This window comes from Podarcis erhardii, assembly GCF_964252035.2.
Source record: "Podarcis erhardii genome assembly, chromosome: 12".
NCBI classification, from domain to species: domain Eukaryota; kingdom Metazoa; phylum Chordata; class Lepidosauria; order Squamata; family Lacertidae; genus Podarcis; species Podarcis erhardii.
Genome location: NC_138513.1, coordinates 17,298,312 through 17,323,258, shown reverse-complemented (window position 1 = coordinate 17,323,258; position 24,947 = coordinate 17,298,312). Strand labels below are relative to the sequence as shown.

The 24,947-nt window shown below is 40.9% G+C and overlaps 2 protein-coding genes across 5 annotated transcripts in view; one reads left to right on the top strand and one right to left on the bottom strand.

Moving 5' to 3' along the window:
• The window catches only part of ACBD5 (acyl-CoA binding domain containing 5), a gene marked incomplete at its 3' end in the record, with an annotated part of 29,735 nt that extends 27,016 nt beyond the window's left edge, over nucleotides 1–2,719 (top strand). For 2 of the 3 annotated variants that reach the window (XM_081834419.1, XM_081834417.1), the window contains exons 11-13: nucleotides 53–103; nucleotides 867–976; nucleotides 2,332–2,719. In XM_081834419.1, the coding sequence (XP_081690545.1) occupies nucleotides 53–103; nucleotides 867–976; nucleotides 2,332–2,344 (174 nt within the window). Of the gene's footprint in view, nucleotides 1–52; nucleotides 104–866; nucleotides 981–2,331 lie in introns of those variants that run through there. The other variant, XM_081834418.1, reaches the window with a different exon arrangement.
• Nucleotides 2,720–5,224: 2,505 nt separating this feature from the next.
• MASTL (microtubule associated serine/threonine kinase like) lies at nucleotides 5,225–23,075 on the bottom strand. Of its 2 annotated transcripts, XM_081834256.1 has the most exons (13): nucleotides 22,856–23,075; nucleotides 21,309–21,446; nucleotides 20,724–20,863; nucleotides 20,012–20,100; nucleotides 18,218–18,324; nucleotides 17,535–17,679; nucleotides 16,144–16,316; nucleotides 13,859–15,058; nucleotides 11,381–11,516; nucleotides 10,500–10,514; nucleotides 7,189–7,302; nucleotides 7,002–7,103; nucleotides 5,225–6,271 (listed from the first exon to the last, which is right to left on the bottom strand). In XM_081834256.1, the coding sequence occupies exons 1-13, from the start codon at nucleotides 23,060–23,062 to the stop codon at nucleotides 6,114–6,116; spliced, it is 2,724 nt and encodes a 907-aa protein (XP_081690382.1). In that variant the 5' UTR covers nucleotides 23,063–23,075; the 3' UTR covers nucleotides 5,225–6,113. The 2 variants fall into 2 exon arrangements, with proteins under 2 accessions (XP_081690382.1, XP_081690383.1); XM_081834257.1 differs by lacking the exon at nucleotides 10,500–10,514 and having other exon boundaries at nucleotides 22,856–23,073.
• Nucleotides 23,076–24,947: the final 1,872 nt, after the last annotated feature.

The following is a 24,947-nucleotide window of genomic DNA, read 5'->3' as shown; positions in this document are numbered from 1 at the left end:
ATAAATTTGAAACATAATTTGTCACTGTGTTAAATTTGTGTTTTATTTGCAGGCAGGAACTGCAACCATACATTCAAATAATGAGACTCCCTCACCTGCTAAGGTAAGATCTTACCTACTTTCAACAGAGCAGCTTTGATTTTTATGTTGGCTTTCCTTTGACTGTATGTAGATTAAAATGGAACTTTTCATAACACAATTATCTTAAAAAGAGGCCGAAAAGCAGTGTTTTAAATGCTGTTGCCTTTTGTCTCCTGTTAATTTGATCTAGTTGTTTTATTTATTACCCTGATTAATCTCAAAGATTTTTTGCAAAACTGATCTACAGGAGGAAATTTTAAAGCAGTTCTAAATGTAGAGACTAGGGAGGAATATACAAGTGACACAGTGCCCATTTGGGGCAGAACATACAGGTTTCAAATATATAATCTTAAATACAGTGGTGCCTCGCAAGACGAAATTAATTCGTTCCGTGAGTTTTTTCGTCTTGCGATTTTTTCGTCTTGCGAAGCACGGACTTTGGAAAAGCTTCAAAAATCACCAAAGTCTTCAAAAACCTCAAAAAAGGCTACCACACCGCGTGCTATGAGTTGCTCCTCGAAGTGAATGCACGGTTTTAAGAAAACGGAAACAAACTTGCAAGACAAAGGAAGCAAACTTGCAAGACGTTTTCGTCTTGCGAAGCAAGCCCATAGGGAAATCCGTCTTGCGAAGCAACTCAAAAAACGAAAAATTCTTTCGTTTTGCGAGTTTTTCGTCTTATGAGGCATTCGTCTTGCGAGGTACCACTGTAGTTCTATGCCTATGCAGACATTTACCAACATCTTATTTAACTGGAGAAATTAATTTTTTATGTGTTATTTTAGAGACCTTCCTGGTGGCCCTTCGAGATTTCTCCTGGTACTTTAGTCTTTGCTGTTTTCTGGCCATTTGTTGCCCAATGGCTGGTACATGTGTATCTTCAAAGGAGAAGGAGGTAAGACTGTCAATCCTGTTAGATATGCTAATTTACTCTGCTAATGCACGAGTCCATGCTGCCCTTTGGATCTTTGGCCTCTCCCTCTCAATTTCCTTTCTTGATTGTGTATAATCTTATCAGCACACAAGGATTTTTTTTCACAAGGACCATAAAGATTCCACTTTATATTAGGAATATATCTTTTCACACAGATAGTGTTTTGCTGGAATAGTACACCAGTCAAAGCAGAATGTTATGCCAAACTGCCTCATGTGTTGCACTTGCATAGTTTGTTGAGTAGTCAGTGTTGTCCAGTGGTCGAGTCTTAACTTTTTCTGAAGAAAATAATGAAGACATCAGGCTTATTATTAGGTATGAGAGTAATGGACAGACAAATGGAAGATTTGTCCTGATACCACTTGAATTTGGGGAATACTCTTGTTTGGTAGGAATTTAGAAGCGCAAGCTTAATGTGAAGTACGTTTTGCCATAAATGTATTCAAACTATTAACAATAAATTTTTTTTGTTGAAATTTTTTCACTAAAGTTTTTTGCCAAGCCAAGCCTTGTATATATATTATATATAAAAGGGACCCCGACCGTTAGGTCCAGTCGCGAACGACTCTGGGGTTGTGGCGCTCTTCCTGCTTTACTGGCCAAGGGAGCCGGCGTACAGCTTTCAGGTCATGTGGCCAGCATGACTAAGCTGCTTCTGGCAAACCAGAGCAGTGCACGGAAATGCCGTTTACCTTCCCACTGGAGCAGTACCTATTTATCTACTTGCACTTTTATGTGCTTTCGAACTGCTAGGTTGGCAGGAGCAGGGACCGAACAACAGGAATTCACCCTGTCGTGGGGATTCGAACCACAACCTTCTGATCGGCAAGCCCTAGGGTCAGTGGTTTAGACCACAGCGCCAACCACGTCCCACATATTATATATACAACTCATATATATATATATATATATATATATATATATATATATATATAAAATAATAATGTATAATGGAGTTGAATCTGCTGAATTTGTATCTGCTTGTATCTGCTTGTATCTGCTTGTATCTGCTGAATTTCTGGACATTCTGAATTTCTGGACATTTCACCAACAACGGTCATGTTACAGAAATGTGTAAAGCAGCTTATTAATTTTAGTATTAAAATGAATAAAGTGAAACTGTAAATGGTATTAATCAGAGATAGTGTAATTCTAAGCATTTTAAGGCTTAGAACAAGAATATTGTAAAATGTTTATGGGTAAATGGAAGTGTTGGGGTAGCAATTTTGCATGCAATTCCATCAAACTCAACAGACTGCTATGAAGAAATACTTAGGATTGCATTTCAAGTTGGTGTTTTCTTCTCCCCTTCTCAGAAAACAGAACTGAGGATTCAATTCCTAATTTTACTTAAGGACTGCTAACATGGAGACTCTGGAAGGTGAAGTAATTTAAGAGTCCTGCAGGAACTGCAGATGCTGGGATGGCTACATCTTTCTTCTATTTTTTTCCTTTTGCACTACCTGGCATACCATACATGAATGGTCCCTTTCTTTTAGGTTACAAATAAATACAGCTATCCCATCCAGCAATCACATGAACCCTAAATTAATTGTTTTGGAATATACTTTTTGGATGAACAGTCTGTAGAGTTGAAGCCTATTACTGCAGCATCTACTGAGAGTGTTTCTTCTTCCCAAAGCTGGAATGAAGAAGTTCCTTCAATTAATGAAAAACAACAAAACAATAATGAAAGCCTGTGAATTGTTACTTTTAACATGATTTATTTTATAATGCCGCAGAAGACTTTCCACATAGCATACAAAACATACAATAAGCAGAGGAAACTTTAAAGTCTGGAATAGTCCAAGTATCTGGATTGTATGACTGCAATTAACATTGTAGCTCTGGGAGATCTAATATATAAATTGCTGCTACACAGATGAGGTAGTTTTTAAGGAAACAAATCCAAGGGTTTGAAGCTGTAGATTGTACTTCCATGGGGACCATCAGTGCTTCTTTAAAAAACAAGTCAAGCATCTTAATTTGTTAGACCAGCAGTCAGAGTTTGAATATGGCACGATAGCTTCAGAACTCAGTACACAGAATAAAGTACGTAAAATGGCCCTGGCACCCCCTAACCTACATTGTCTTGTTGAAAGCAGTGGAACAAGAATGTAAGTACAGTTTATTGTAAATAGTCCTTAATGTTCAGTTTTAGAAGTTGCATAATATTAATTTAGAAGGTGTTCAAAATGCATGTTAAAAACTTACATTGCTGTCCCAGGAAATGTATAGAAACGGGCTGTTGTGAATGGATTGGCTCCAGGGCTAGGGCAATAGGAAGCTGCTGCTGCTGCAGGAAAATCCTTCATCCAATACCTTAAAGGTGACTAAGCTGTGCTACATGTGCAGGCTAGACCTGGTAAAAGGGCCTCTATTATATATTTTCTCACTAGGGTTATAAACCTATGACTATTACCAAATACAGCAGGTGAGGCTTGTATGATTGAATGTTCCTCCATACCAGAAATATGTTTCTGTGTGGAGGATTTTTTTAAAAATTGGGACAAGCATTCAGTCTTCCCATCTTCTGTTAGTAGTAGTAATGACAGTCCTGGCACAGATTCAGCTGGTGTCAGTGTAATTTTGCCCGACTCAAGCCAGTTAGCCCCTTTCTGCTCCCATGGCTAATCAGCACTGTCAGCTTAGACCACTGAGTGTGTGTCTGCATGTGCATACATGCACATGTGAGTACTCTAAAGCAGCTGTTGGCACCCAATTTTTTTGTTGCATTTGCACCTTAGGGCCGTTGCTTTTTAAAACTTTAGGGCAATATTTCTATTGTTTTATTTTTTTTTTACATACCTAATTGCTGCGGCATTTTCTCATACCCGGAAAGTCTCTTTGCTTTAAACACTTTCAAGACAATTTTAGCATTGTCACTTTATTAGATTTCTACTTGATTAGATACCTATTTGAATATAACAGCCTGATAATTTCAGTAGTAACATCTCAGACTACAACTAGAAGGGACTTTTCTATAGCAAACGAGAAAGCTAGCAATTAACTAACATTACATTTCGTTATATGATGTTATAAAAATCAACCTAAAGTGATTGCTTTTCAGTTTGTGTATTGAAAAAATAGAAAAACGTATTCTAGACCTGTGAAAAGAGCAGCAACTCCACAGCTGCTTACTCCTTCATGAACCTACCGCAGTCAACTGACCTACTTTAAAGTAATTTCTGGATTGTGACATTTTTTGCACTGTGTAACTCTTCCGAGTGATGCATTACAGAAAGCTCATGGGCAGTGTTGCATCTGCTCTGATGGCAAGGTCTGGAAGAAAAGCACCTTCATACCTGTTATATGCTATATAAATAATGTAATTACAGGAGTTAGAATTTCTGCCTTGTTTACTAGAACATGATTTTGAAATTTTAAAAGTTAGTTCATCTTAATCTACTGTAAATAACATTTAATAAAGAATGACAGGTGCATTATCAAAGGACATTTTATAACTGAAAGAGTGATTGAATGAATGTAACATAGGCCTGTTTGAAGTTTAAGATTTCAAGGTTCTCAAAACGGTGACCAGGTTGGAATATGACAATAAGAATACTCTTGTCCTAATTGTTCCAAGTTGCTTTATTCTGATCAAGGATGAAGGGGATCAGCTTCAGAAAATACTCTTTCTTAAAAAGGACAGTCTTCCTGCTGTTTCATAGCTGGTTTTCACCAGAGCTTCAGGGCACAGCTTAAGGAAGGGGAGGTAGGAGAGCAGTTGTGGAAATACAAAACTTTCAGTCTTCCCCAAAGGGTGGCGGGTGACAGCAGCAGGTAAACCAGGTAGTGTGTCTCCAGAACAGGTAAGTACTCCAGCAGATTGTCAGGTTTTGAGACTCTTTCCTCTAATAAGCCATTGGGGTTCAACTGGTGGGTTGAGAATCACTAGTGGGTCATGGCCTGACCCAGGGTGGGTCACAACATGAGTGCTGTCACTGTGCAAATATATGGTAAAAGATTAAGAAATGGGCCCCCATGTCTGGGTTAAAAGTGGGTCCTGGGCCTGAAAAGGTTGAATATACCTGAAGGTACCATCACCACTGATTATATGAAGGAGGAAACTAACTGGAATTGCAAAGTAGGTAGGCCCTGAGAGCAAGCTAGCTCACAGTTCTCATTTTATTCATTTGCATTGACAGCTCAGTTGTTTCAAAGTATTGCTCTATACACCTTACAGAATACCAGTACACCTGCTGAAAATATTGTGTAATCATTTATTCTGGGCTGTTAAGATCAGTGAATAACTTCACACCTTTATCATTTATTTATTGCATTTACTGGCAGCAGTATGTAGGCAGGTGTTAATTGCTGAATTGCTCATATTGCCTACAGGTAGAAAACTGGCATTATACAGGTGGGATAACCTCTGTAATGACTGCTAGATAATTCAGATTATAGTTTCATTTTGAACATGATAATATTTTGAATTAAAGATAGGACACAATACCAAAAATAAAATGACAGTTGACTAGATAGGTAATAGGCTGATAGATGGCATTGGTGAGGACCTAAACAATGTTCATAGGTAAGGTGGATGGGAGAAACAGACCTTGACAATGACATTGGAGATAATTTAGTACATTGGCAGCTTAAGCAGCAGGGCAGGCAGTATACAAATTACCTAAAGTATGTGGAACACAATGGGATAGGAGCATCTTCGGGCTGCTCTACAGGCACAGCTTGAAAAGTCAGAAAACAGTTTTGAATTGAGTCTGTAAAGTGGCTGAATTGGAGGCACCAAAATAATCACTATGCACTTAACCTCCCAGGTATATTCAACAACAAAGCAGCTCTTCCTCCCAACGTTTGACATTTTGTTCAGTGTCACTGTGTTATACCACCATTAAATACATAATACTTAAAGACTTACATAAGGTGCTGTAAGTAGACTAAAAATATAGTTCAGAAGCTGTTTGGAATGAATGGTTTCAATACAGCTTGTAAGAAATATATATAAATATATATGCAGAGTTAAAAGCAAATCAGGTTTTTAAAAAACTTAGGTGCATTAGAAAATAGAGAGTAAAACTTATGTTAAGGAAGCTTCTTAAATGTGCCGTTCTCTGGAAAATAATTCCATTTTCCCATACTACAAGCTGAATCCAGATACTGTTAGATGCTGAGCATTATTCCTAGCTTCAAAATAGGAAGTATCTGTTTCATCATTTGGCTGTGGTATGAAGGGCATGGTCTGATTATGCAGATTATCCCAGTCCACACCATGAAAGAGGGGGTGAAGTTTCAGCTCTGGAATAAATTTTTAACAAAGGTTAGATTTCTTTGCATGAACACCTTGCACTTTCCAGGTTCTTTGTCTGATTCTGGATGTCTGCAATGTATTTTTTCTTAAATTTGTCTGACTGTATTTAGAGTCATAAGACTGAAATTAAAAGTCTGTCTTAGTAAGGGTTTGCCAACGTACTCCTGCCCTTATAGATTTGAAATGTTTTTGCAAAGCATTCATCAAAGTTTTCTTTCTACAGTAGGTAGCCCTAAGCCAGCACTTTGTTCCCAGAACTTGCATGCACTACACAATGAAGCAGTCTCTAGACAGCAACTCCATGATGTGTGGATTTGATAAACCAGATTCACACTAACAGGAAAAAACAGAAGCAGTAAGGCAGTGTGGTGTAGTGGGTAGAATGTGAGGCTGGCTCAGGGAATCTGGGATTCAAACCACTGCTCAGCCATGAGGCTGACTAAACAAGCCATGGCTGTATCTCAGCCTATCCTACTATTTGGAATTGCTACAAGGGTAGAAGAGAGGCGAGAACCACATACACTGCTATGGGCTCCATGGAAGAATTGTAACCTGGCAGCTACAGTGTTGGGCTGACCATCTTCATACATAATGACTAGAAATGGCTATAGCAGATAGTCTTCCCTCCAATAACATATGTACTCAAATTGCAGGTTTCTAAATTGCTAAAGAAAAATCATAATGGTAACATTAAAGAGATAACCAACATATACTAACCCTTGAGTCCAGCTCGCTTACTGCTCTCAATGGTTAAAAGAACTTCTATTGCATTCTGAGCACCATCTGACAATTTCTCTTCATCTTCAGGCCACGGAATATCTAGAAGCACACACAAAACATCTCTGTACTTATGCTGGACCAACAACCTTTGAAATTAATTTTGGTTGAAAGTAAGCTAATTTACCCCTTTTCAGAATATTCTGGAATACTTGTTGTGGTGTTTCGTCATTGAATGGTGGAATTCCAGTTAAAAACTCATACAAGCAAACTCCAAGTGCCCACCAGTCTACTGCAGGACCTGAAGTGAAGAAAGTCGACATAAATTGACCACCATGAGAGGTATTATGCAAAGGTGTATTGCCTGGGAAGATACCGAGCGCCCAAACACCTGTTATTCATGAAAGCAGCATACAAGGCAGAAATTGTTTTCTAATCACCTTCCCTTTTCCCTTCTGCTATTCCCAATATGTTAATGTTTCCTTAAAGGCAGAGCAAAGCAAGTCACCTCCCATTCTAAACCACCCTGGGACTTTCAAAGACCAGTTGTGTAAGCAAAGAAAATCTCAAAAGTCTGCATTTCCTAGGTTTTAAAAAGGAACCAAGCACATCATTTAGAGCAGTGGTAGCCAAACTTGTCTCTCCTCCAGCTGTTTTTTAACTACAGCTCTCATCATCCCTAGCTAACAGGACCAGTGGTCAGGGATGATGGGAATTGTAGTTCCAAAACAGCTGGAGGGACAAGTTTGGCCACCACTGATTTAGGGCCTCATATTCAAAACAAATTCTGAGTTGCCTAATGATTGCAGAGAACAAGTCATTATTTTAAAAATACTGTACTTTACTGTGTATAAGACTATATGTTTTTTATTTTAAAATTATGTTTAAAATAGGGGGCTTCTTATAAATAGATAGTGCATGGAGGGGACAGACGTGGGATTGGTTTATGCCACGAGCCAGAAATTGTCAGCAGCATGTCATTGGTGGCTGTGGCAAGGGGTGGTGTTGATTGGCTGTTGCTGCGGCAATTGGGCGGGCGATTGGCTGCTTCTGCCAGCGAGGAGACATATGTTAGGAGGGGCAGTCCTCTCCCCAAAAAGCTCAACAACTCTGGGCAATTTCTCCCCATTTTCTTAATTTTTAGTCCCTCCAAATTGGGGGCGTCTTATACAGGGGCATGTTATACACAGAAAACTACGGTAAATCTTTATGTGAAGATCTAGTGTAGAAATAGGCACCAGAGAAGCTTGGACTCAACAGGAAGATCTCTCTGCAGTGCGAATAGGACAGCATATGGCTAACTTCCACTTACTTGCTCTTTGACAGCTTTAAGGTTTACAAAATTACGCCTAGCATGGAGAAGGTGGACAGTAAAAAGCCCCACCCCCTTTTCATAACACTCAAACTTGTGGACATCCAATGAAGGAGAAGGTTGGAAGAATTAGGACAGGTAAAAAAATACTTCTTCACTCAGCTCCCCCAGGAGGGCAGTGATGGCCCCAAGCTTGGGTGGCTTTAAAAGAGGATTAGAGAAGTTCATGGAAGAGATGGATATCTGTGGCTACTAGACATGATGGCTTTGCTCTACTCTTCACAGCTGGAGGCAGCAATACATCCAACCACCAGTTGCTGGAAACTACCGAGGGGAGAGGGTTCTTGTGCTCATGTTCTGCTTCCTGGTTTCCCACAGGCATCTTGTTGGCCCCTGTGAGAACAGGATGTTGGACTAGATGGGCCACTGGCCTGATCTTAACAGGCTATTGGTATGCTCTTAATGAAACTGAATACTGATCAAGTGCAGTCAAAGACCAAGCAGGCAAAGCTGTTGAGACACCACAAGCCATTAAAAAGCAACATGCACCTTGCAGCTGCTGCACAGCTAAAGCTCCAGACAGCCCATCATGTCAGGAAGGAAGGATGCACTTGCTGTGAAAACTTGCTTGCACTGCGGATGCTGGTACATTTTCCTGCTGTTTCACCCACCCCCACTGCCCAGTGGGTTCTCAGTACACAGCGGTGATACCACCCAAGAGTATGTGCTTGTGTGCACGAATACAACAGGTGAACTGAATGACCCCAGTCATCAGACCTCAGCAACTTCGGTAATTGCAGAAGTTTCTGCTAGCTGGTAACAAATTGTTTGGTTCATACATTCTATCTGTATTTGAATACTCAACGGCAGATAGTCAGGAGCATACACATGAGAAACCAGCCCATTCATTTAATCAATATGGTAGTTTTCATATGAAATAAAAACTAGGTGTATCAAGTTACCTAAAGCCTCTTTCTACAATTCAGTTTACCTCTTGATTTCTAATAAATATATATCCAGCAATCAGTGAAGCAAGTAGCATTTAATAATGTGAAAGGATTTTTTTTGGGGGGGGGAGTAGGAATATGCATAAAGCTGTCAAAGTCTAATAAGATCACATCCTATAGAAGTGTTGAGAAAACTCGTATTTCATATTTGATAAAATGGCCACATTTTTCAAGTCAAGCTTCCTGATTTTCACTACAAGACAAACTTATATGGTTAAAAGTCAAATGGCACACAATTCCCACACTTCTCCATTTATAAATGACACTGTGTCCATAACTCCCAGCATTATTACTTTTCTTCCTGTCAATTCTGTCCTTAGACTCTGCTTCAATATATCCTCAAGCTGTCCTTCTCCCCTGATGGATCTGTTCAGATTACACCAACTCTTTACCCCAGTCTTAAGTGCCAGTGTAGATGGATCCCTCGTGGTATCCATGACTAGACAAGGAGCTGCAGACAGCACAGGACCAAGTTTGCCCACCTCAGCTCTAGTTTAGTATGTGTTTTGCTGAAACCAGATTGTCCTATTATAGAGAAACTATGTTCAAAAGAAGGATTGTAACTTGGGTATGTTGGTTTCCTCCTGTGAGAAAACAACATTAATTCTACAGATTTTTCCAGATGATTAGTTATGTGCTATTGCTACTGCATATTAACCTTTGCAGGACAGACCTACTAACTGCAATTAAGAGTGGTAAAAGGAATTAGTATGTTTCCACCCTCCACATGAGATTTGTTCTTTAAAATATCACCACCACCACCACCATCTCTATGCAGCAGGCTTCAGAAAACAAAAGAATGGAGCACTCTACTAGGATTACAACACAGCATTTGTAAGCAAGAAAGGAAGGACAAGGAAATGTTTTGCTTATTGCCAGTATGGCCTGGAAAGAACAATGGAATTCAAGATCTTCCATGGAATGGGTCGGGTCTTGTGCCATATTAAATGTGCTGGACATTAAGATGCCACGGTGTTTTTATTACTTCTTGTTGCTGCTGCTCTATAGTTATTTTTTTCTACCCCGCTCCTTTCCCTGACGGAACAGGGGAAAGATGCAGCAGCAGAAGCTGATACAGCTATATGCCAAGTCATGCGGATCTCTCACTCTTCTTTCATCTTAAACAGTGTGATCAAATTATGCTTTGACTGTTCTGTTAAGTGCTATAATCAAACTTACCAGTGACCTGAACTCCTGTGTGTAAAAAAAAACACAAAACACCAGGAAAACATTTTGATAAATATATATAAAAAACTTCATTACATTGCACTCAGTTTTTACATTTTTCTAATGAGTATCTTTTTTACAAATTCACCAACACATGGTATTTTTCTAAAGACAAGTATCCTAGCTTTGCTTCCTTAAAATGGTTAACTTAATATATAAACGCACAATGAATATTTTGCTACATTGTCTATTTATCACATACTAGCAGAGATTAGAGGATGGTTTATAAATTTTGCAGGATCAAATGGCAATACTTGCAAACTATACTGCTCCAGGGTGCAACTCAAGGGTTGTATGTATGAATGCATCTGCTTAAGCTAACAGTGCACATACAAAAAACAGTGTGTTAAGGATAACTATATTTTATTATGCAATTGTTTCTCTAGCATTGGGTCATACCATTTTTCTCCCTGTCATTCTGAACTGGTGCAAACCCAGAAAAACCTAGCCAGGAGAACAAACCAAACTATTAAACAATGGTTTGATCCTGTTTTGTTCCACCCCAATGTGGGAATAAATCATAGTTCAAATTCATCTGCAATGGGATTTAGACCATAATTGTGATTTAATGAAACGCTGAAAGCAAAAACTTTCACTTTCCTCCCCTCCTGTGCAAAGAAAATTGAATTTAGGAAACTTTTTGGATAATAGTGCAATGAAAGACTAAATAAGGAAAAGAAAAACCCCTTAACCCTTAGGAACGTCTAAGATTAAACCCAGATTCCAGTAATGTCTAACATCAAAGTGCTCTCAACTGCAGTGAGCCAGATCTCACTACAAAAATGAGGAAATGTGTGTAACAGATACATGAAATTATACTGCAGTTTGCTTACCATGAGCCTTTGCTAAGAGGAGCTCGGGTGCCAAGTAGTCAGGGGTTCCTAAAATGCGTTCTCTCTCTACTGGAGTAGCTCCTCTTCGGACACTCTTGGGGGTCCTGTATGGTGTACCACTGTTTCCTTGAGGGGTCTGATGTCCAAGAATAGATATATCAAACACAGGTATCAAACAAGCTATAAGTTTATACTTTCACACTGGCTGTAGGCTCAATTACTTGAACTGTGGAGCCGAAAAAGCATCCAGCAATGATGGCCCCTCTGAATCTAAGCCTCTCAATACTCATGTGAATCCAAAGTGTTCATTACTACCTCATCCTAATGAGGACTTCTCAAGCAAAAAGGTTTTCCAATTGCCTCCTTTTGTGCCAAATCTTTCTCACATTCCATTAAGAAATGCCTTCACTGAATATGACCGTTTTAAATGGTTTTTAATAATAAATGACATTTGTCTTATCAAGGCCTCTTGCTACATATGAACAGTGAGTGTGAAAGGAACGAGAGGTTCTGAATCTTTATTTCTAGAATCCATTATGAAGCTAGACCAACCACTCAAGGCCAATGAAGCTATGGATGTGTCAAATCTATAGAAGAGATGCACTCATGAAGACTGAAAGATGTGCCTGGGAACTGCTTCTCTCCCATAAGATCTACTCTTGGGAACTTCTTACCCTTCTTCAAAGAGTCTACCAGCAACTCTTATTGATTAGTCTTAACCCAATGACTTCCAGGGATGTATTTTTCAACAATGCCCTCTATGATCAGTTTTATATGCAGCTTTTAGCAGTAATTATAGTTAATCTATAAAAACATTGGAGGCACTGTTTATGTATCCAGAAAGTAAAACGTGTTCATTTTTAAGGCATGAACATCACTAAGACTAAACTGCGCCATTTGACCAAGATGCTCTTCCTAAAACAGCACTGAAAAAAATGCACAACAGCCACAGAGAGAATCTGTCAACAAAACAGATTTACATTCATACATAATTGTATGTGGATTCCGCCTTTCCACAGTTCAAACTATGCACAAGGTGGCTTACAACATTTAAGAAATAAGTAACTGCAACATAACAAAAGTGGTCATAAACAATAAATACAACATCCAAAAAACACAACCAAACTGAATAATTTCCACATAAACCATAAGATCTAAAATCAAGATACAGAAACCTCCAACAACAAAAATCCCCAAACAACACGCCAGCCCAAGAGTCTGTTCAGCAGCCTCAGCTTTTGGAGTTGGAGTTAAGCCAGGGCCCTGCCCTCCCAGACCAGGTGGAAAAGGCCTACAAGGCAGTGACCAGGTCTTCCAGGACTCACAGCAGTATAAGCATGTGAAAGGGATCGTGCATAAATGGCTGACATGTACCACTACCACAGCCAATGCACAACTGACATCAGTCCAAAAGGAGCTCTGCATAGATGCACGTGCATTGGGCTCCCCATACTGAAACATAAATTCTGATTGACCACAGTTCATGTTCCTGTGGAAAGATCACTATACGTGTACATCATAAAGGGCTGAGGGTTTGGCCATTGTGTGCATTAGCATACAGTGGTACCTCGGGTTAAGAACTTAATTCGTTCTGGAGGTCCATTCTTAACCTGAAACTGTTCTTAACCTGAGGTACCACTTTAGCTAATGGGGCCTCCCACTGCCGCCGTGCAATTTCTGTTCTCATCCTGAAGCAAAGTTCTTAACCCGAGGTACTATTTCTGGGTTAGCGGAGTCTGTAACCTGAAGCGTATGTAACCCAAGGTACCACTGTATAAAGCTGAGTTAGCCCATTTAAGATCGGAAAACCTCATTGTGTTCATACGTATGAAGAGGACTTTGCTTAGTTGCACCCACTGATTTGTCATTTGTGTAAATGGGGTCTACATTCAACTAAACTGTCACCAAATGAAAAGAAGAAATGTATACCCGTCTTCTTCAAGTTAACTGCCTCCTTCAGAACCTCCCTCAAGGCCTACAACCATTTCACACACAATGACATCCCTGCGCAGGAAATTATACTGTAATACACAAAACCTATTTCAACACATAAGTGGTGCCCAGTGACTGGCAGTGAATTCCCCATGGTGTGGTCACACACACTTTCACCAAAGTACATACAAGGTACTCACAACTTCTAAATCTGTGTAGGAATGAGTTAGGTGTGGAACGGCTAGAGCCTGTTCCTTCTGCCAAGAAATATCACCAGTGATGTATCCATTTTTCTCAATATTTTCATATTGCAAAGTATTGGGGGGGGGGAGAGTTAATTTCTTCTAAATCACTTTGGTTATTTGCCTGACAACCAAGTATTATGTTCAAGTACACCATTATGTCTACTTAAATCAACACGTTTAAGGCAATATTAATGTAACTGAAAAGGCAGCTCTAACTCTGTCCCTTCAATAAGGGCATTTGACTTGTATCAAGTGGCCCTTTGGTACTGCACAATGTTCAATAATCCTGTTTAGTACCTACCTGAAATACGTTGTAAGGTGCTCCCTTTTGTGCAGGTGTAACAGTCATGGGATAAGAGCCACTGCAAGCAGAGATATCCATTCCTTCTACAGTCATCCAGCTAATTCTTGAAGGCTCAGATGTATTAGACACACTGATCTGACTGTTGTAACTCCGAAAAGCAACCACATTTTTCTTCAAGAGTTTCAGTGCCTTCATCTCCACAGATGAAGAGCAGTTATTGTCAGTGTCCATTTCAGTGACACCTTTCAGGTTTTTGTCCTGCTCATGATACAATGGTTTGCTCTCCTGGACAGCATGTACTTCACTTCTCGGCAAGGCATCTGAGCAGTAAGTTGATGTTGTTGACATGTTCTCTGTTTTTAGCTCCTCAAAGGTGAGATCTTTAATGCTTCCATCAAAATCGGAAAGGCGCTTTTCCAAGTGACTCTCTGCAGTAGATACTTCTCGAAGGGACAGATCCGAGTCTACACTCATGCTTGCTAAAGGCTTTTCATCATCAATGGATAAGAAACTGGAATTCATGTGTTCCTTTTTCTCATTTTTTTCACAATCTGCATCTAGATCATGCATGAGATTCTTTGCTATTAGAGGATTGGCTGGTTTGCAACCCCTGTTTTGTTCAGTGCAACAGCAATCTTTTGCTTGAGCTTCATTTGTACAGGTCTCTCGCAGGTGTCCATCAAGTTTTAAAGAACAGATTTCAGTTGTTAAACCTGTGCTTTGTTTCTCTGGAATTTTACAGCCCCGTTTGTATTCTGAATTGCTTTTTTTGGCAAGGATCCGTTCTTGTGAAGGGCTGCTGTCAATTGATTCAAAAGATCTTTTGACACCTCGCATCTCCAACACTGTCTCCTTATCTCCCAAAAGGGACAAGTGGTAACTAGATTTTGCAACCTTTTTAGTCAGAGCAGGTTGTTCTGTACAGCCCTTTTCTTCCCATTCTTTATATTCTGAAAGACATTTTCGGCCGAGGTCTTTAATAGCGCTAGTCCTTATAGAAATATCACAAGAGTCAAAATGTCCAATCCGTCCTTTGCGCCTGTTCCCAGAGTCATTGCTACTAATAGGGGAGATGACAGACTCCAGTGTTTTCTGCTTTAAGCCTTTAGTATCATTGACAAGCAGAAAATTTGTATCCTTGGCCTTCTCTGGTACATTCTCTTTGCCTGGGGCAGATGAGAGTATATCTTCTGCTTCCTGAAAATCAAGTACTTCCAAATGTATGAAAATGCTTAAACGAATTAATAAATTATACAAACTTATTACAAGTTCCCTATTCCTCCTTTTAGTCAAGAGACCCTGTCCCAGGGCAGCTTAACAACATACTGTACATTAAATTTGCAGTAGATTAAAACAAAAACCATACACAATTAAAAGGAATACAACAGCAACACAAAACTGTTTCCCTCCAATTCAAGTGCTTGCAGAAAGGGTTTGGTCTTGGCTGCTTGCCAAAAGGTGAGCAGGTTTCTCTAGGATGAAAAACTAGACACCAAGACTGAGAAGGCTTTGCTTTGTGATACATCCATCATACCTTAGATAGCTTCTGGGGTGGAAGGGGACAAAAGAAAGAATAGAACTGGGCCTTCAATACAGACCTGAGTGCCCAAGAATGTTTGTATAGAAAGGGGCAGTCCTTAATCATGGTGGTTTCTAGTTTGCATTTTCCCTGCCAAAATCCTATCCACCATACTGAACACTTAACAGGTGGAATAAAACACATTACGAACAATGCACTCTGCTGCACATACATTACACTTGAAAAAAGAGCTGTGTAATCGTGCAGCAAAGAAGTCCTAGGTGCCTGTTCTGGCGATACTCCTTTCCCCCTTACCCCAAATCTCCTATGCATCGTAAAATCAAGGGCAGATCTAAGGTTTCTTCATTCTTACAGGAGCACCATAATCTTTCTATTTAGACCCTATGTGAAAGCAGAACTTGATTTGTTGCCCCAAGAGACCTTGTGTTCAAACCCACAAGGTTTCTCCTAGTTCGGGGCTTGTGTTTCTTTACACAGCAGCATGTTTGAAAGAAGGGGGACAGGAGGAGGTTATGTGAGCCCTAGGATTACTATATGCCTACCTTGGAATCTGCTTGTACCTGTACTGAAAAGCCCAAGAAGATAGAAGGTTTAAGGACTGCCCTTCTGGGAGGTTAACTTTTTTAGGCTTTGGAATGTGGTACAATGCCCTCCTCACAGGGCAGATTCTGAATTATTTATTTAGAGGAAAGTTAGAGGAAGAAAAAAAGAAACCATCAGAAAGAAAAGAAGTCGTCCTGACCTGCACGTCTTTTTCCCACCTGGGGCTACTGCAGCACTCTGACTCCATGCTGGATAATTGGGTGCGGGAATGGCTACTGGCGCTGGAGGTCCCAAACCTTTTCCTGCACTGATGCAGAGTTGGGGTCAGACTCCTCACAGGCATTCCTGGTGTTACAGCCGAAGAATCTAAACCTTCAGAAATAGCAATTTGTGTTTTTATGAAGACACAAAAAGCATTGTAGCCAGTTTCATGGCAAATCAGCTCAACAGTGAGGGAAGACTAGAAAAAGTATGTAACTATCAGCTTGCCCTGCCTTACAGGCCCCCCCCCCCGCCCCCGCTCACAATTCCAGAAGAATTCTTGATAATTATTCTTACTGCGACATTCAATATGAATAATACAATAGAAGTACATTATGCAAGTGGCAATGAAGCAAGGTCTTCTTTCAATTATTATAAAATACACCCAAGCTATAAAAAGCAGTAATATAAATGCAGTCAAAAGACAAAAAGGGGGAAATGGGATACATGTGCAATATGGAGTTCTGCCCGGTGGAGAGGGTGTGCACGTGGTTGCTACACTTGGTTGCTACATTGCACTGGCAATAAGATTAGCCACTTATCTGGAGAAAAGAAACCACCTCAATAAATAGATAATATGAAAGAGAAAAGAAAACAAGGCAGTCAAGGCAGCTAGAATGCCCACCCATCTATCCTGGAGAATAAAACTGCATTCACATCACTGCAATTTGGTTTCTCTGTTGAAGGCTGAGGCTAAGACAGGCCCCAAATCTCAAAAGTTTAAAGACTATTCCAATAAAACAGTGTGAACCATAGTTCTGTATATCTGAATTTCTTTGGGTTCAGCCACCAGAAACCTTTCTGGGCAGCTTACAATACAGAAATACAGTACACCGGCAGTGACCATTTTAGGCATGTCCAATATGCGCATAACCACATGTGTGCACACTACACTGAAGCCGGAAGTGTTACAAAAAGGGGCAGAATGGGGCAGGGTAGAGGCAGAATGGGGTGTTTGCAGGCTTTCTCAGTGGTGTTTCAAATACAGGTATACGAAATTTCACTTAAATGCACATAACCCCTACATAAATTGGGAGTTGCCTGTACTAATAATAAACACCTACAAAGCACCACCACACACAAATCTCAAAGCTTCACAAAAATGAGCATAAATGATAATGAATAAATTAAAAGTTAAAAGAACCTGGAGCTGGGTGGAGATCACAATAGACACTGATCAATTCCTGGGAGTGGCCTTTTGTTCCAAAAATGGGTCAGCACCGCCAAGAAGGCCCTTCCCCCAATCATCACCTGCCACATCTCTGATGGCAAGGGCATTCACAAGAAAGTATTTAGACACATGAAGATAGGCGACTCTTTTATACTTACATGCTTTCAGTAGCTTGTTTGACACAGAACTGTAGTCTTTGTGGTTCACGGATAGTGGGGAAACAAATCGTTGAGAAAGCTGAGGTGTATTTCCACAAAGAGGGCTTGGACTAGGTGCATGCACTGTCCCTGCCACTGGGGTATACTGTCAAAATGGGAGAAGCTTGTTCAACAGATACACAAATAACCAGATACACGACAGTCCATAACATTTTATTATTTCATATCCTATACACACTTGATGTAACTGGATCTTTGCACCAAAAGGTTCTTGTAACATGCTTTATGCCAGGAACAAGGAAGTTGTAGCCTCCAGATGTTGCTGGACAAGAACTCTCATCATCCCTGGCTATTGGCCATGTTAGCTGAGCTTGATGGGAGTTGGGGTCCACAACATATGGAGGACCATAGACTCCCCATCCCTGCTTTACAGGGAGAAGGAAACGTCAGCTGAAATTCAGGGACTGTCTAATACTCCAAAAGATTGAGAACTTTCTCAGGAAATTTATTAGAACCAGGAAAAGAGTTGCGCTCACATGCAGGAAGTCCCAGGATCAATCCCTATCATTCTGTCTAAAACTGCCAGTCAGCGCAGACAATACTGAGCTTTATGGACCAAACGTATAAGCCAGCTGCCTATGTTCTAAACATCTGGGAAACAGGAAATTATTTTGTCAACTTACAAAACCCAAGGAACTGATGAGGGACAACACTTGTCCAGGAGTGCGTGAATAGTCTTGCATAGGCTTAGACATGGATGGTGTAGTGAGAATATCCATCATATTTAGTTCTGAAGAAAGAGTAAGAGTATTAGGACCTACTTTATAATTGGGTTTTAAAAAGTGTTTTTAGACTGCAGTGAAACGCATTTAGCTCTAACTTTAGACTTGGCTATAGGCCACATATGAACAGTAGAAATGGTGACAGGAGCACCAGAAGGTTGAGGAAATGATTTAACATCATGAGCTAGCTTGTACATAACACTAAGCCAAACAATGGTTTAGTGTGAATATGTGGTTCCTGGAGAGAAAATGCTGTAGCTACAACACTCTTCCCTCAGTCATCTTGAGTCAAGCCATCATTTAGCTCATGGTTTGTCTCGCTCCAAGTAAACCATAAGCTGTAACAGAGGCTTAGGTTTCCAGCAGAGGTGGGGAAATTCTGGCCACCAGGGGGGTCTGATCTGGGCTTTGAGGCAATTTTCCCACCCATCCCCTGATGCAGGGACGACAGGGCTTAATCCTGCACTGGATGCTGGGGGAGACAAACCACAAGCCCAGATTCAGATAGCACACTGAGCCAAACCATGGCTTAAGCTTATGGTAGTACAGTAGCAAGAGGTCCTGGGGAGGAGCACAGTGGTCACAATTTCCTCTCTAGGAACCCTCAGACTTGTGCATTTGTGCTAAGCCATGGCCTGACTTAGTGTTATATTTGAACCAGCTCTACATCCAAGTCTTTCCTCCATCCCCAACATCTCCCTTGGATGTCCCATCACCTGAGGGAATTAATGGTGCTGTATTGTATAAATCTTAGTACATTGTTTAGCTATTTATACTTGCACTTACCAGTAGAGGTCACTGCAATCCAAAATATTATTTTATTCAAATTCCATAAGCTTGAGCATAGTAAAACGAAAAGCAGCTGCTCACAATGTTGGTTTTTTGGCAATGTGGAGAGTTCCAAGCTTCTCCAAATGTTCAGTTAAATAAGAAAAAAATATAGGCATGTTAAAGAAGCTTGTTTTGCATATAGCTGGCAGCAGTTCCCACACTGTGGCTCTTGGAAAATAACTCTTTGAAGAAATTGCTTCTTTTGATCTACACAGAAGCATATACCTAAGGAAGGTCAGGATTGCTACTGAAGATGAAAAATATATGTGAATCAGACTGAAGAAGTTTTACAGGGGGAAAAGCCTAAACTGAAAAAGCACAAAAATGCTTACATTACACCTTGCAAATATTTCCGTAAGAGTCACCAGCCTGAAAAACTATTTGACTTTCACATGTGCCAGCATTTAACTTACGGCATAATCCTATGCTTGTTTACGAGGAAACAAGTCCTGCTATTCAAGGAATCCTACTTGCTAGTGAGTGTTTATAGCAGCTTTCCTCATCCTGGCATTTTGGATGACCATTCCCATTAGTCCCAACCAGCATGACCAATGGTCAATGATGATGGAATCTGCAGTCCAAAACATATGGAGGGCCTCAGGTTTGGGAAAGGCCGGTTTATAGGATTGAAGCAGTTGTCACAAGCAACCTGGAGGGGAAAAAATGAACTTCTCCAACTGAAAAATATGTCCCTGTCTGGTCACCTACAGGTGATGAGGCAGACTTGTTAACAATGAATCTTGGTACATCTAAACTAATGCTAAGCATCAATATATATCTAGGAGAATTCCAATCATCTCTTAGATACACACACATATACACATGTGTACGCATGAGATGGGCTGTGGTGTATACATGTCTCACCTCTATTCAGAGTAACTCTGGAGAGACCAAAGTCTGTCAACTTAATGTGACCCTCATTAGATATCAGCATATTGTCTGGCTTCAGGTCTCTGCAGGTATAAAGAAAATGAAATAACATTGCAGCACAGATGCAGGTGGCTTATTGTAACATGGGGCACTGTTTTCAGAGGTCACTCCCCACTTCCCACAAAAAGCTATCAAAGGAACATTCATCCATGCTAGGTCAGCAGGTCTATGCACCAAGTAGCTTTCATAAGAAATAAGTCTAATAAGTTTGCATGTAAAGGACACAAATCCCTGTGCTTCAAAAGAGGAGGGAATATTTGTCCTATGTTAGTAGGGTTATTTTTTGCCATTAAGTATGATATAAATGCAATAAATAACAAAAAAATAAAAACAATAAGGAGGTGGTAGTGTAAACTCCAGCAAGACACCTCAACAGGTGCATAGGATTTTTTCTTCCTTTGATGAGGTTTTGCATTTATGTTAATATCACTTACTGGAAAACAAAATACCATTAGGAGAACAAGCTAAGTGACAGATTTGATTCCTTGAGGAACTGTGTTGAACTGCAAAGGCAACAGCTAGACTGACATTAAAAGTAACATAAGAGGGGAATTCAATTCTGCCTTGTTTAAACACCCGCAGTCTCCCTGGTCTCAACTAAAAGTGAATGAAATGCAGCAAGAAAGGCATCAAAAACCAATTTTACCTGTGGATTATCCCATGCCTGTGTAGGTAATCAAGAGCCAGTGCTACTTCAGAAATATACTTCACTGCCATTTCTTCATCAAAATAGCCGTATATGTGGAGAAGAGATTTAACATCTCCACCAATGAGATACTCCATTACCTGCCAGTGAAAAATGTTACTATAAAAGACATTCATTGTTCTCTTAGATCAGAGATAACATCTATTATAATTCTATGCTTGGAGTGTGGGTGAAGTTCCTGATTTCCTTATATTACTGTTTTCTAGAATGCATGCCAGTTTCTAGAGAGGCCATGTCAGAAGTCATGATATAGGCAGAAAAGGAAATTAAATTATGGGGATTTTTAAAAGGGCCAAATCAATGGTGCCTTAATACAGAGATATACTCAGGGTCTTTTCCAACTTGTTTCTTTTCCAAGTTGACTATCCTGAAAAAGGTCAAAGTTGGTCAAGAAGAGAACAGAAAACAAAAAACAAATTTGAAATGTTTTTAAATGCTACCTTTCAAAGAAGACAGACTTCTCTAAAACTGGTTGGGGAGCATATTTTGGAAGCTACCTTAAGGCACTGTAAGTAGTTTACTCACCAAGTAGACATTGTTGGCAGACTGAAGTGAGTAGTATAAGTGCACAATGAAAGGACTTTTACTGAGAGCCAGGGCATCTCTCTCTGCCTGCACCTGATGGACCATATTCTTATTGATCAGGTCAGCTTTTTTTACTACCTGTAAAGCAATACATGAATAGGTTGATAAACAGAAGAGGGAGGAATTCATTGTTTGTTTGCTTTTTAAAATGTTTTCATCTATCCAATATGTCACACTTTCAACAGATAAAACAAAACAAATTCCTTCCAGTAGCACCTTAAAGACCAACTAAGTCAGTTCTTGGTATGAGCTTTCGTGTGCATGCACACTTCTTCAGATACACAGTGTATCTGAAGAAGTGTGCATGCACACGAAAGCTCATACCAAGAACTGACTTAGTTGGTCTTTAAGGTGCTACTGGAAGGAATTTGTTTTGTTTTGACTATGGCAGACCAACACGGCTACCTATCTGTAATTTCAACAGATACTTACGTTTCCAGCATATCAAATCAAGTAGTAAGAAATAACTGAAAATGCTATTACTGATAACTGGTAAAATAAAGGCATACAAGCTAATACAGCAAATCTGAAACCTAGGGGCTAGTCTCAACTCACTTACCTGAGAATAAGCCCTACTGAATTCAACAGGCCTTCTGAGTGGACCTAGTTAAGAATGCATTCCGAAAAAGTAACAGCCAATTGAAGCCCAATGAGTGTCTAGCTAAAGTGAAAGAAAGTGTGTATTTGCTGTTATTAATAGCTTGTGGAAATAGTTGTGGGGAGAGGGGAAGGAGGCCTGGAGCATCACTAACAGCATGTGACACCTGTAGGCGGGGCCTCCTTGGCTAGGAGCCACCACAGAAAAGTCTCTGTCTCTGGTCTCCGCCCTCGAGGAGGCGGGAAGGCACCAGTCAGATGGCAAACAGATGAAAAATATAGAAGAAGAAGAAGAAGAAGAAGAAGAAGAAGAAGAAGAAGAAGAAGAAGAAGAGCTGGATTTAGGTATAAGCTAAACAAGCTATAGCTTAGGGCCCCACTCTCTTGGGGGCCCAAAAAAATTTAAAGGAAAAAACCTGGACGTACATTTCCAAAATATAAGATAAAAAACAAATAAAATAAAACCTACATACAGCAACAATGTTTTGTTATGTGCAAATGGCTTTAGATACCTATTAGGTCCATAAATTACCATACAGTGGTACCTCGGGTTAAGTACTTAATTAGTTCTGGAGGTCCGTTCTTAACCTGAAACTGTTCTTAACCTGAAGCACCACTTTAGCTGGAGCACGATTTCTGTTCTCATCCTGAACCCGAGGTACTATTTCTGGGTTAGTCTGTAACCTGAAGCGTATGTAACCCGAGATACCACTGTATAGCATATATTCAACACAAAAAACAGCGACAATTTGTTGTTGACAAAGGACAGCTGGACATAGAAAGGGCCCCGTTAGGGGCCTCATCAAACCTAAATCCGGCCCTCATAATAATAGTAATAACAATAATAACCTAAGGAAGCCGGGGGGCACTGCAGCGCGGAGGCCGCTCACCTTGACAGCGTACAGCTTCCCCGCTTTGCGGCCCAGGTAGACCTTCCCGAAGGCGCCTCGGCTGATGGGCTTGACGATGGCGAAGTCCTCGATGGAGGGCGGCTGGGGCGCCGCACCGCGCCTCGCCCGGGACGAGCCGGGCGCCGTCTCCTCACGCAGGCTGCTGTCCTGGGGAGGCGCCGCCGCCGCCGGCTCCACCGACCCCATCCTCGCCTCCCTCCTCCTCCTCCGCCCGCTCGCTTCCTCTCCCGTCCCCCCACCCGGCGCGGCCCCAGGCCCAGCTTCGCCCCGCGACAAATTCAAAGCTAAGCTCCGCCCCCCTAGCGTGTGTACGTATGACGCCGGACGTCAACTGAAAAAAAAGGGGTGGAAACGGTCCGCACGCCGGACACCCAGCCAAGTCGTAGAGGTAGACTCGAATTAAGAGGTTTTCGACAAACACTTCCGGCTGAGCATCGGCGTCTCTCGCCCTCCCGTTGGACTTCGAAAAGCGAAGGATATTGTCGCTTTTCAACACCACAGGGCGGGGCTGCTGGTCTGATATTCAAGAGACAGGGCGTGTTCGTTTCATCAGATGTCAGACAGATAAGCAACTACAGTATATGGCTTTTAGAGGACATCTGAAGGAAGGGGTGTTTTTAATGCTTGATGTTTTACGGTGTTTTTTATATTTTGGTGGAGTGGCTGGGGCATATAAATAGTAAAATCATCATCACCTCATCCCTCTGTCCGGAGAGAACCAACAACCACAATCATATCATGCAAGCTTTCAAGTTTTCCTGAACTCTTCATCAGGCTGCATGCTAAACAAAACAATGGGGTGGAGGTGGGGCGGGGAATAGAATTGTCCAGGAGTCCTTTATCTTTAAGGGTGTGCGAAAGGCAGAAATTAGATGGATATTGGTGTCTAATATCACCATTGGAATGGATGAAGCATCACCAGTTCAATTGCTGTATGTCATGCACCTATTAAAGGTCAAGGAACCTGGAGGGGGGGAGGGGGGTTATTGGAAACTTTTACGTGATTGTATACGTTTTAACAAAGTGTAAAGAGTAGGGTTAGATGTCAATAAAATGTAAAAAATAGATTTTGTGACAACTCAAATGAATAAAGCCAGTGATTTTTTTCTAGGGGTAAACATTTTGTGAATCTTTGTACTTTTGTCCATTTCCTGCACTTATTTTCTCCGATTTGGACTATAAAATGGTGATATTCTTGAGTCAAAATGAGAGTACCCCTAAACATTTTTTTAGAAAAATGCACTGAATAAAGCAGATGTAGTTGTTGAAAAATGCACATTTTGCATTTCGTTGTCATTTAACCCCAGCTTTTACCCGTCAGTTGAAGATAACACTTTATGTATTTGATGCAGTGAACTGTGGGTCAATGAAAGATTGTACCATAATAAATCTGTTGCTGTGTGTGTCATTTTGTATATAATCTGTCTATATAAATATTAGCATTTATAAATTGCTACTGAGTTCAAGGTCAAATGTGGTTTTGGGAGAAGGGCTATAGCTCAATGTTAAGATGTATATACCTTGTATGCAGGCCCCAGGTTCAGTCCCCAGCCTCCACATAGGGCTGGGCCACGGTGAGAACAGCATGCTGGACCTGGACTAGATGGGCCTCTGGCCTGATCCGGCAGGCTCTTCATATCTATTTATTTTTTCGTTTATAACCCACCGTGCCTCCCCATTTTATCCACACAACAGCCCTGTGAGGTAGGTTAGGCTGAGAGTAAGTGACCCATGGGGTTTGAACCTTGGACTCCTAGGTCCTAGTCTGACACCCTAATCACTACACTGCCCTCTTATGTTCCTGCTATGCTCTTTAACGATGATAATAATGCAGGCCGTGCAACTGGGTTGTCTGAGTGAGGCTTCTTGGTAGGAAAAGCATTAGCAAGCAACACGAATGCAATACGAGCTGCCCCTCTGCACCCCAAAGCATCTAGCTCTAGGAACCCCGACGGCGCCTCCATCCCGCACTCAAAACTCCCCGCTGAGTCTTAAGCGCCGTTCCACGTTGGCTAAGAAAAGGGGAGAGACCTGCGGGTGACCCGGAAGCACTTCTTCCTGGGCCGCCCAC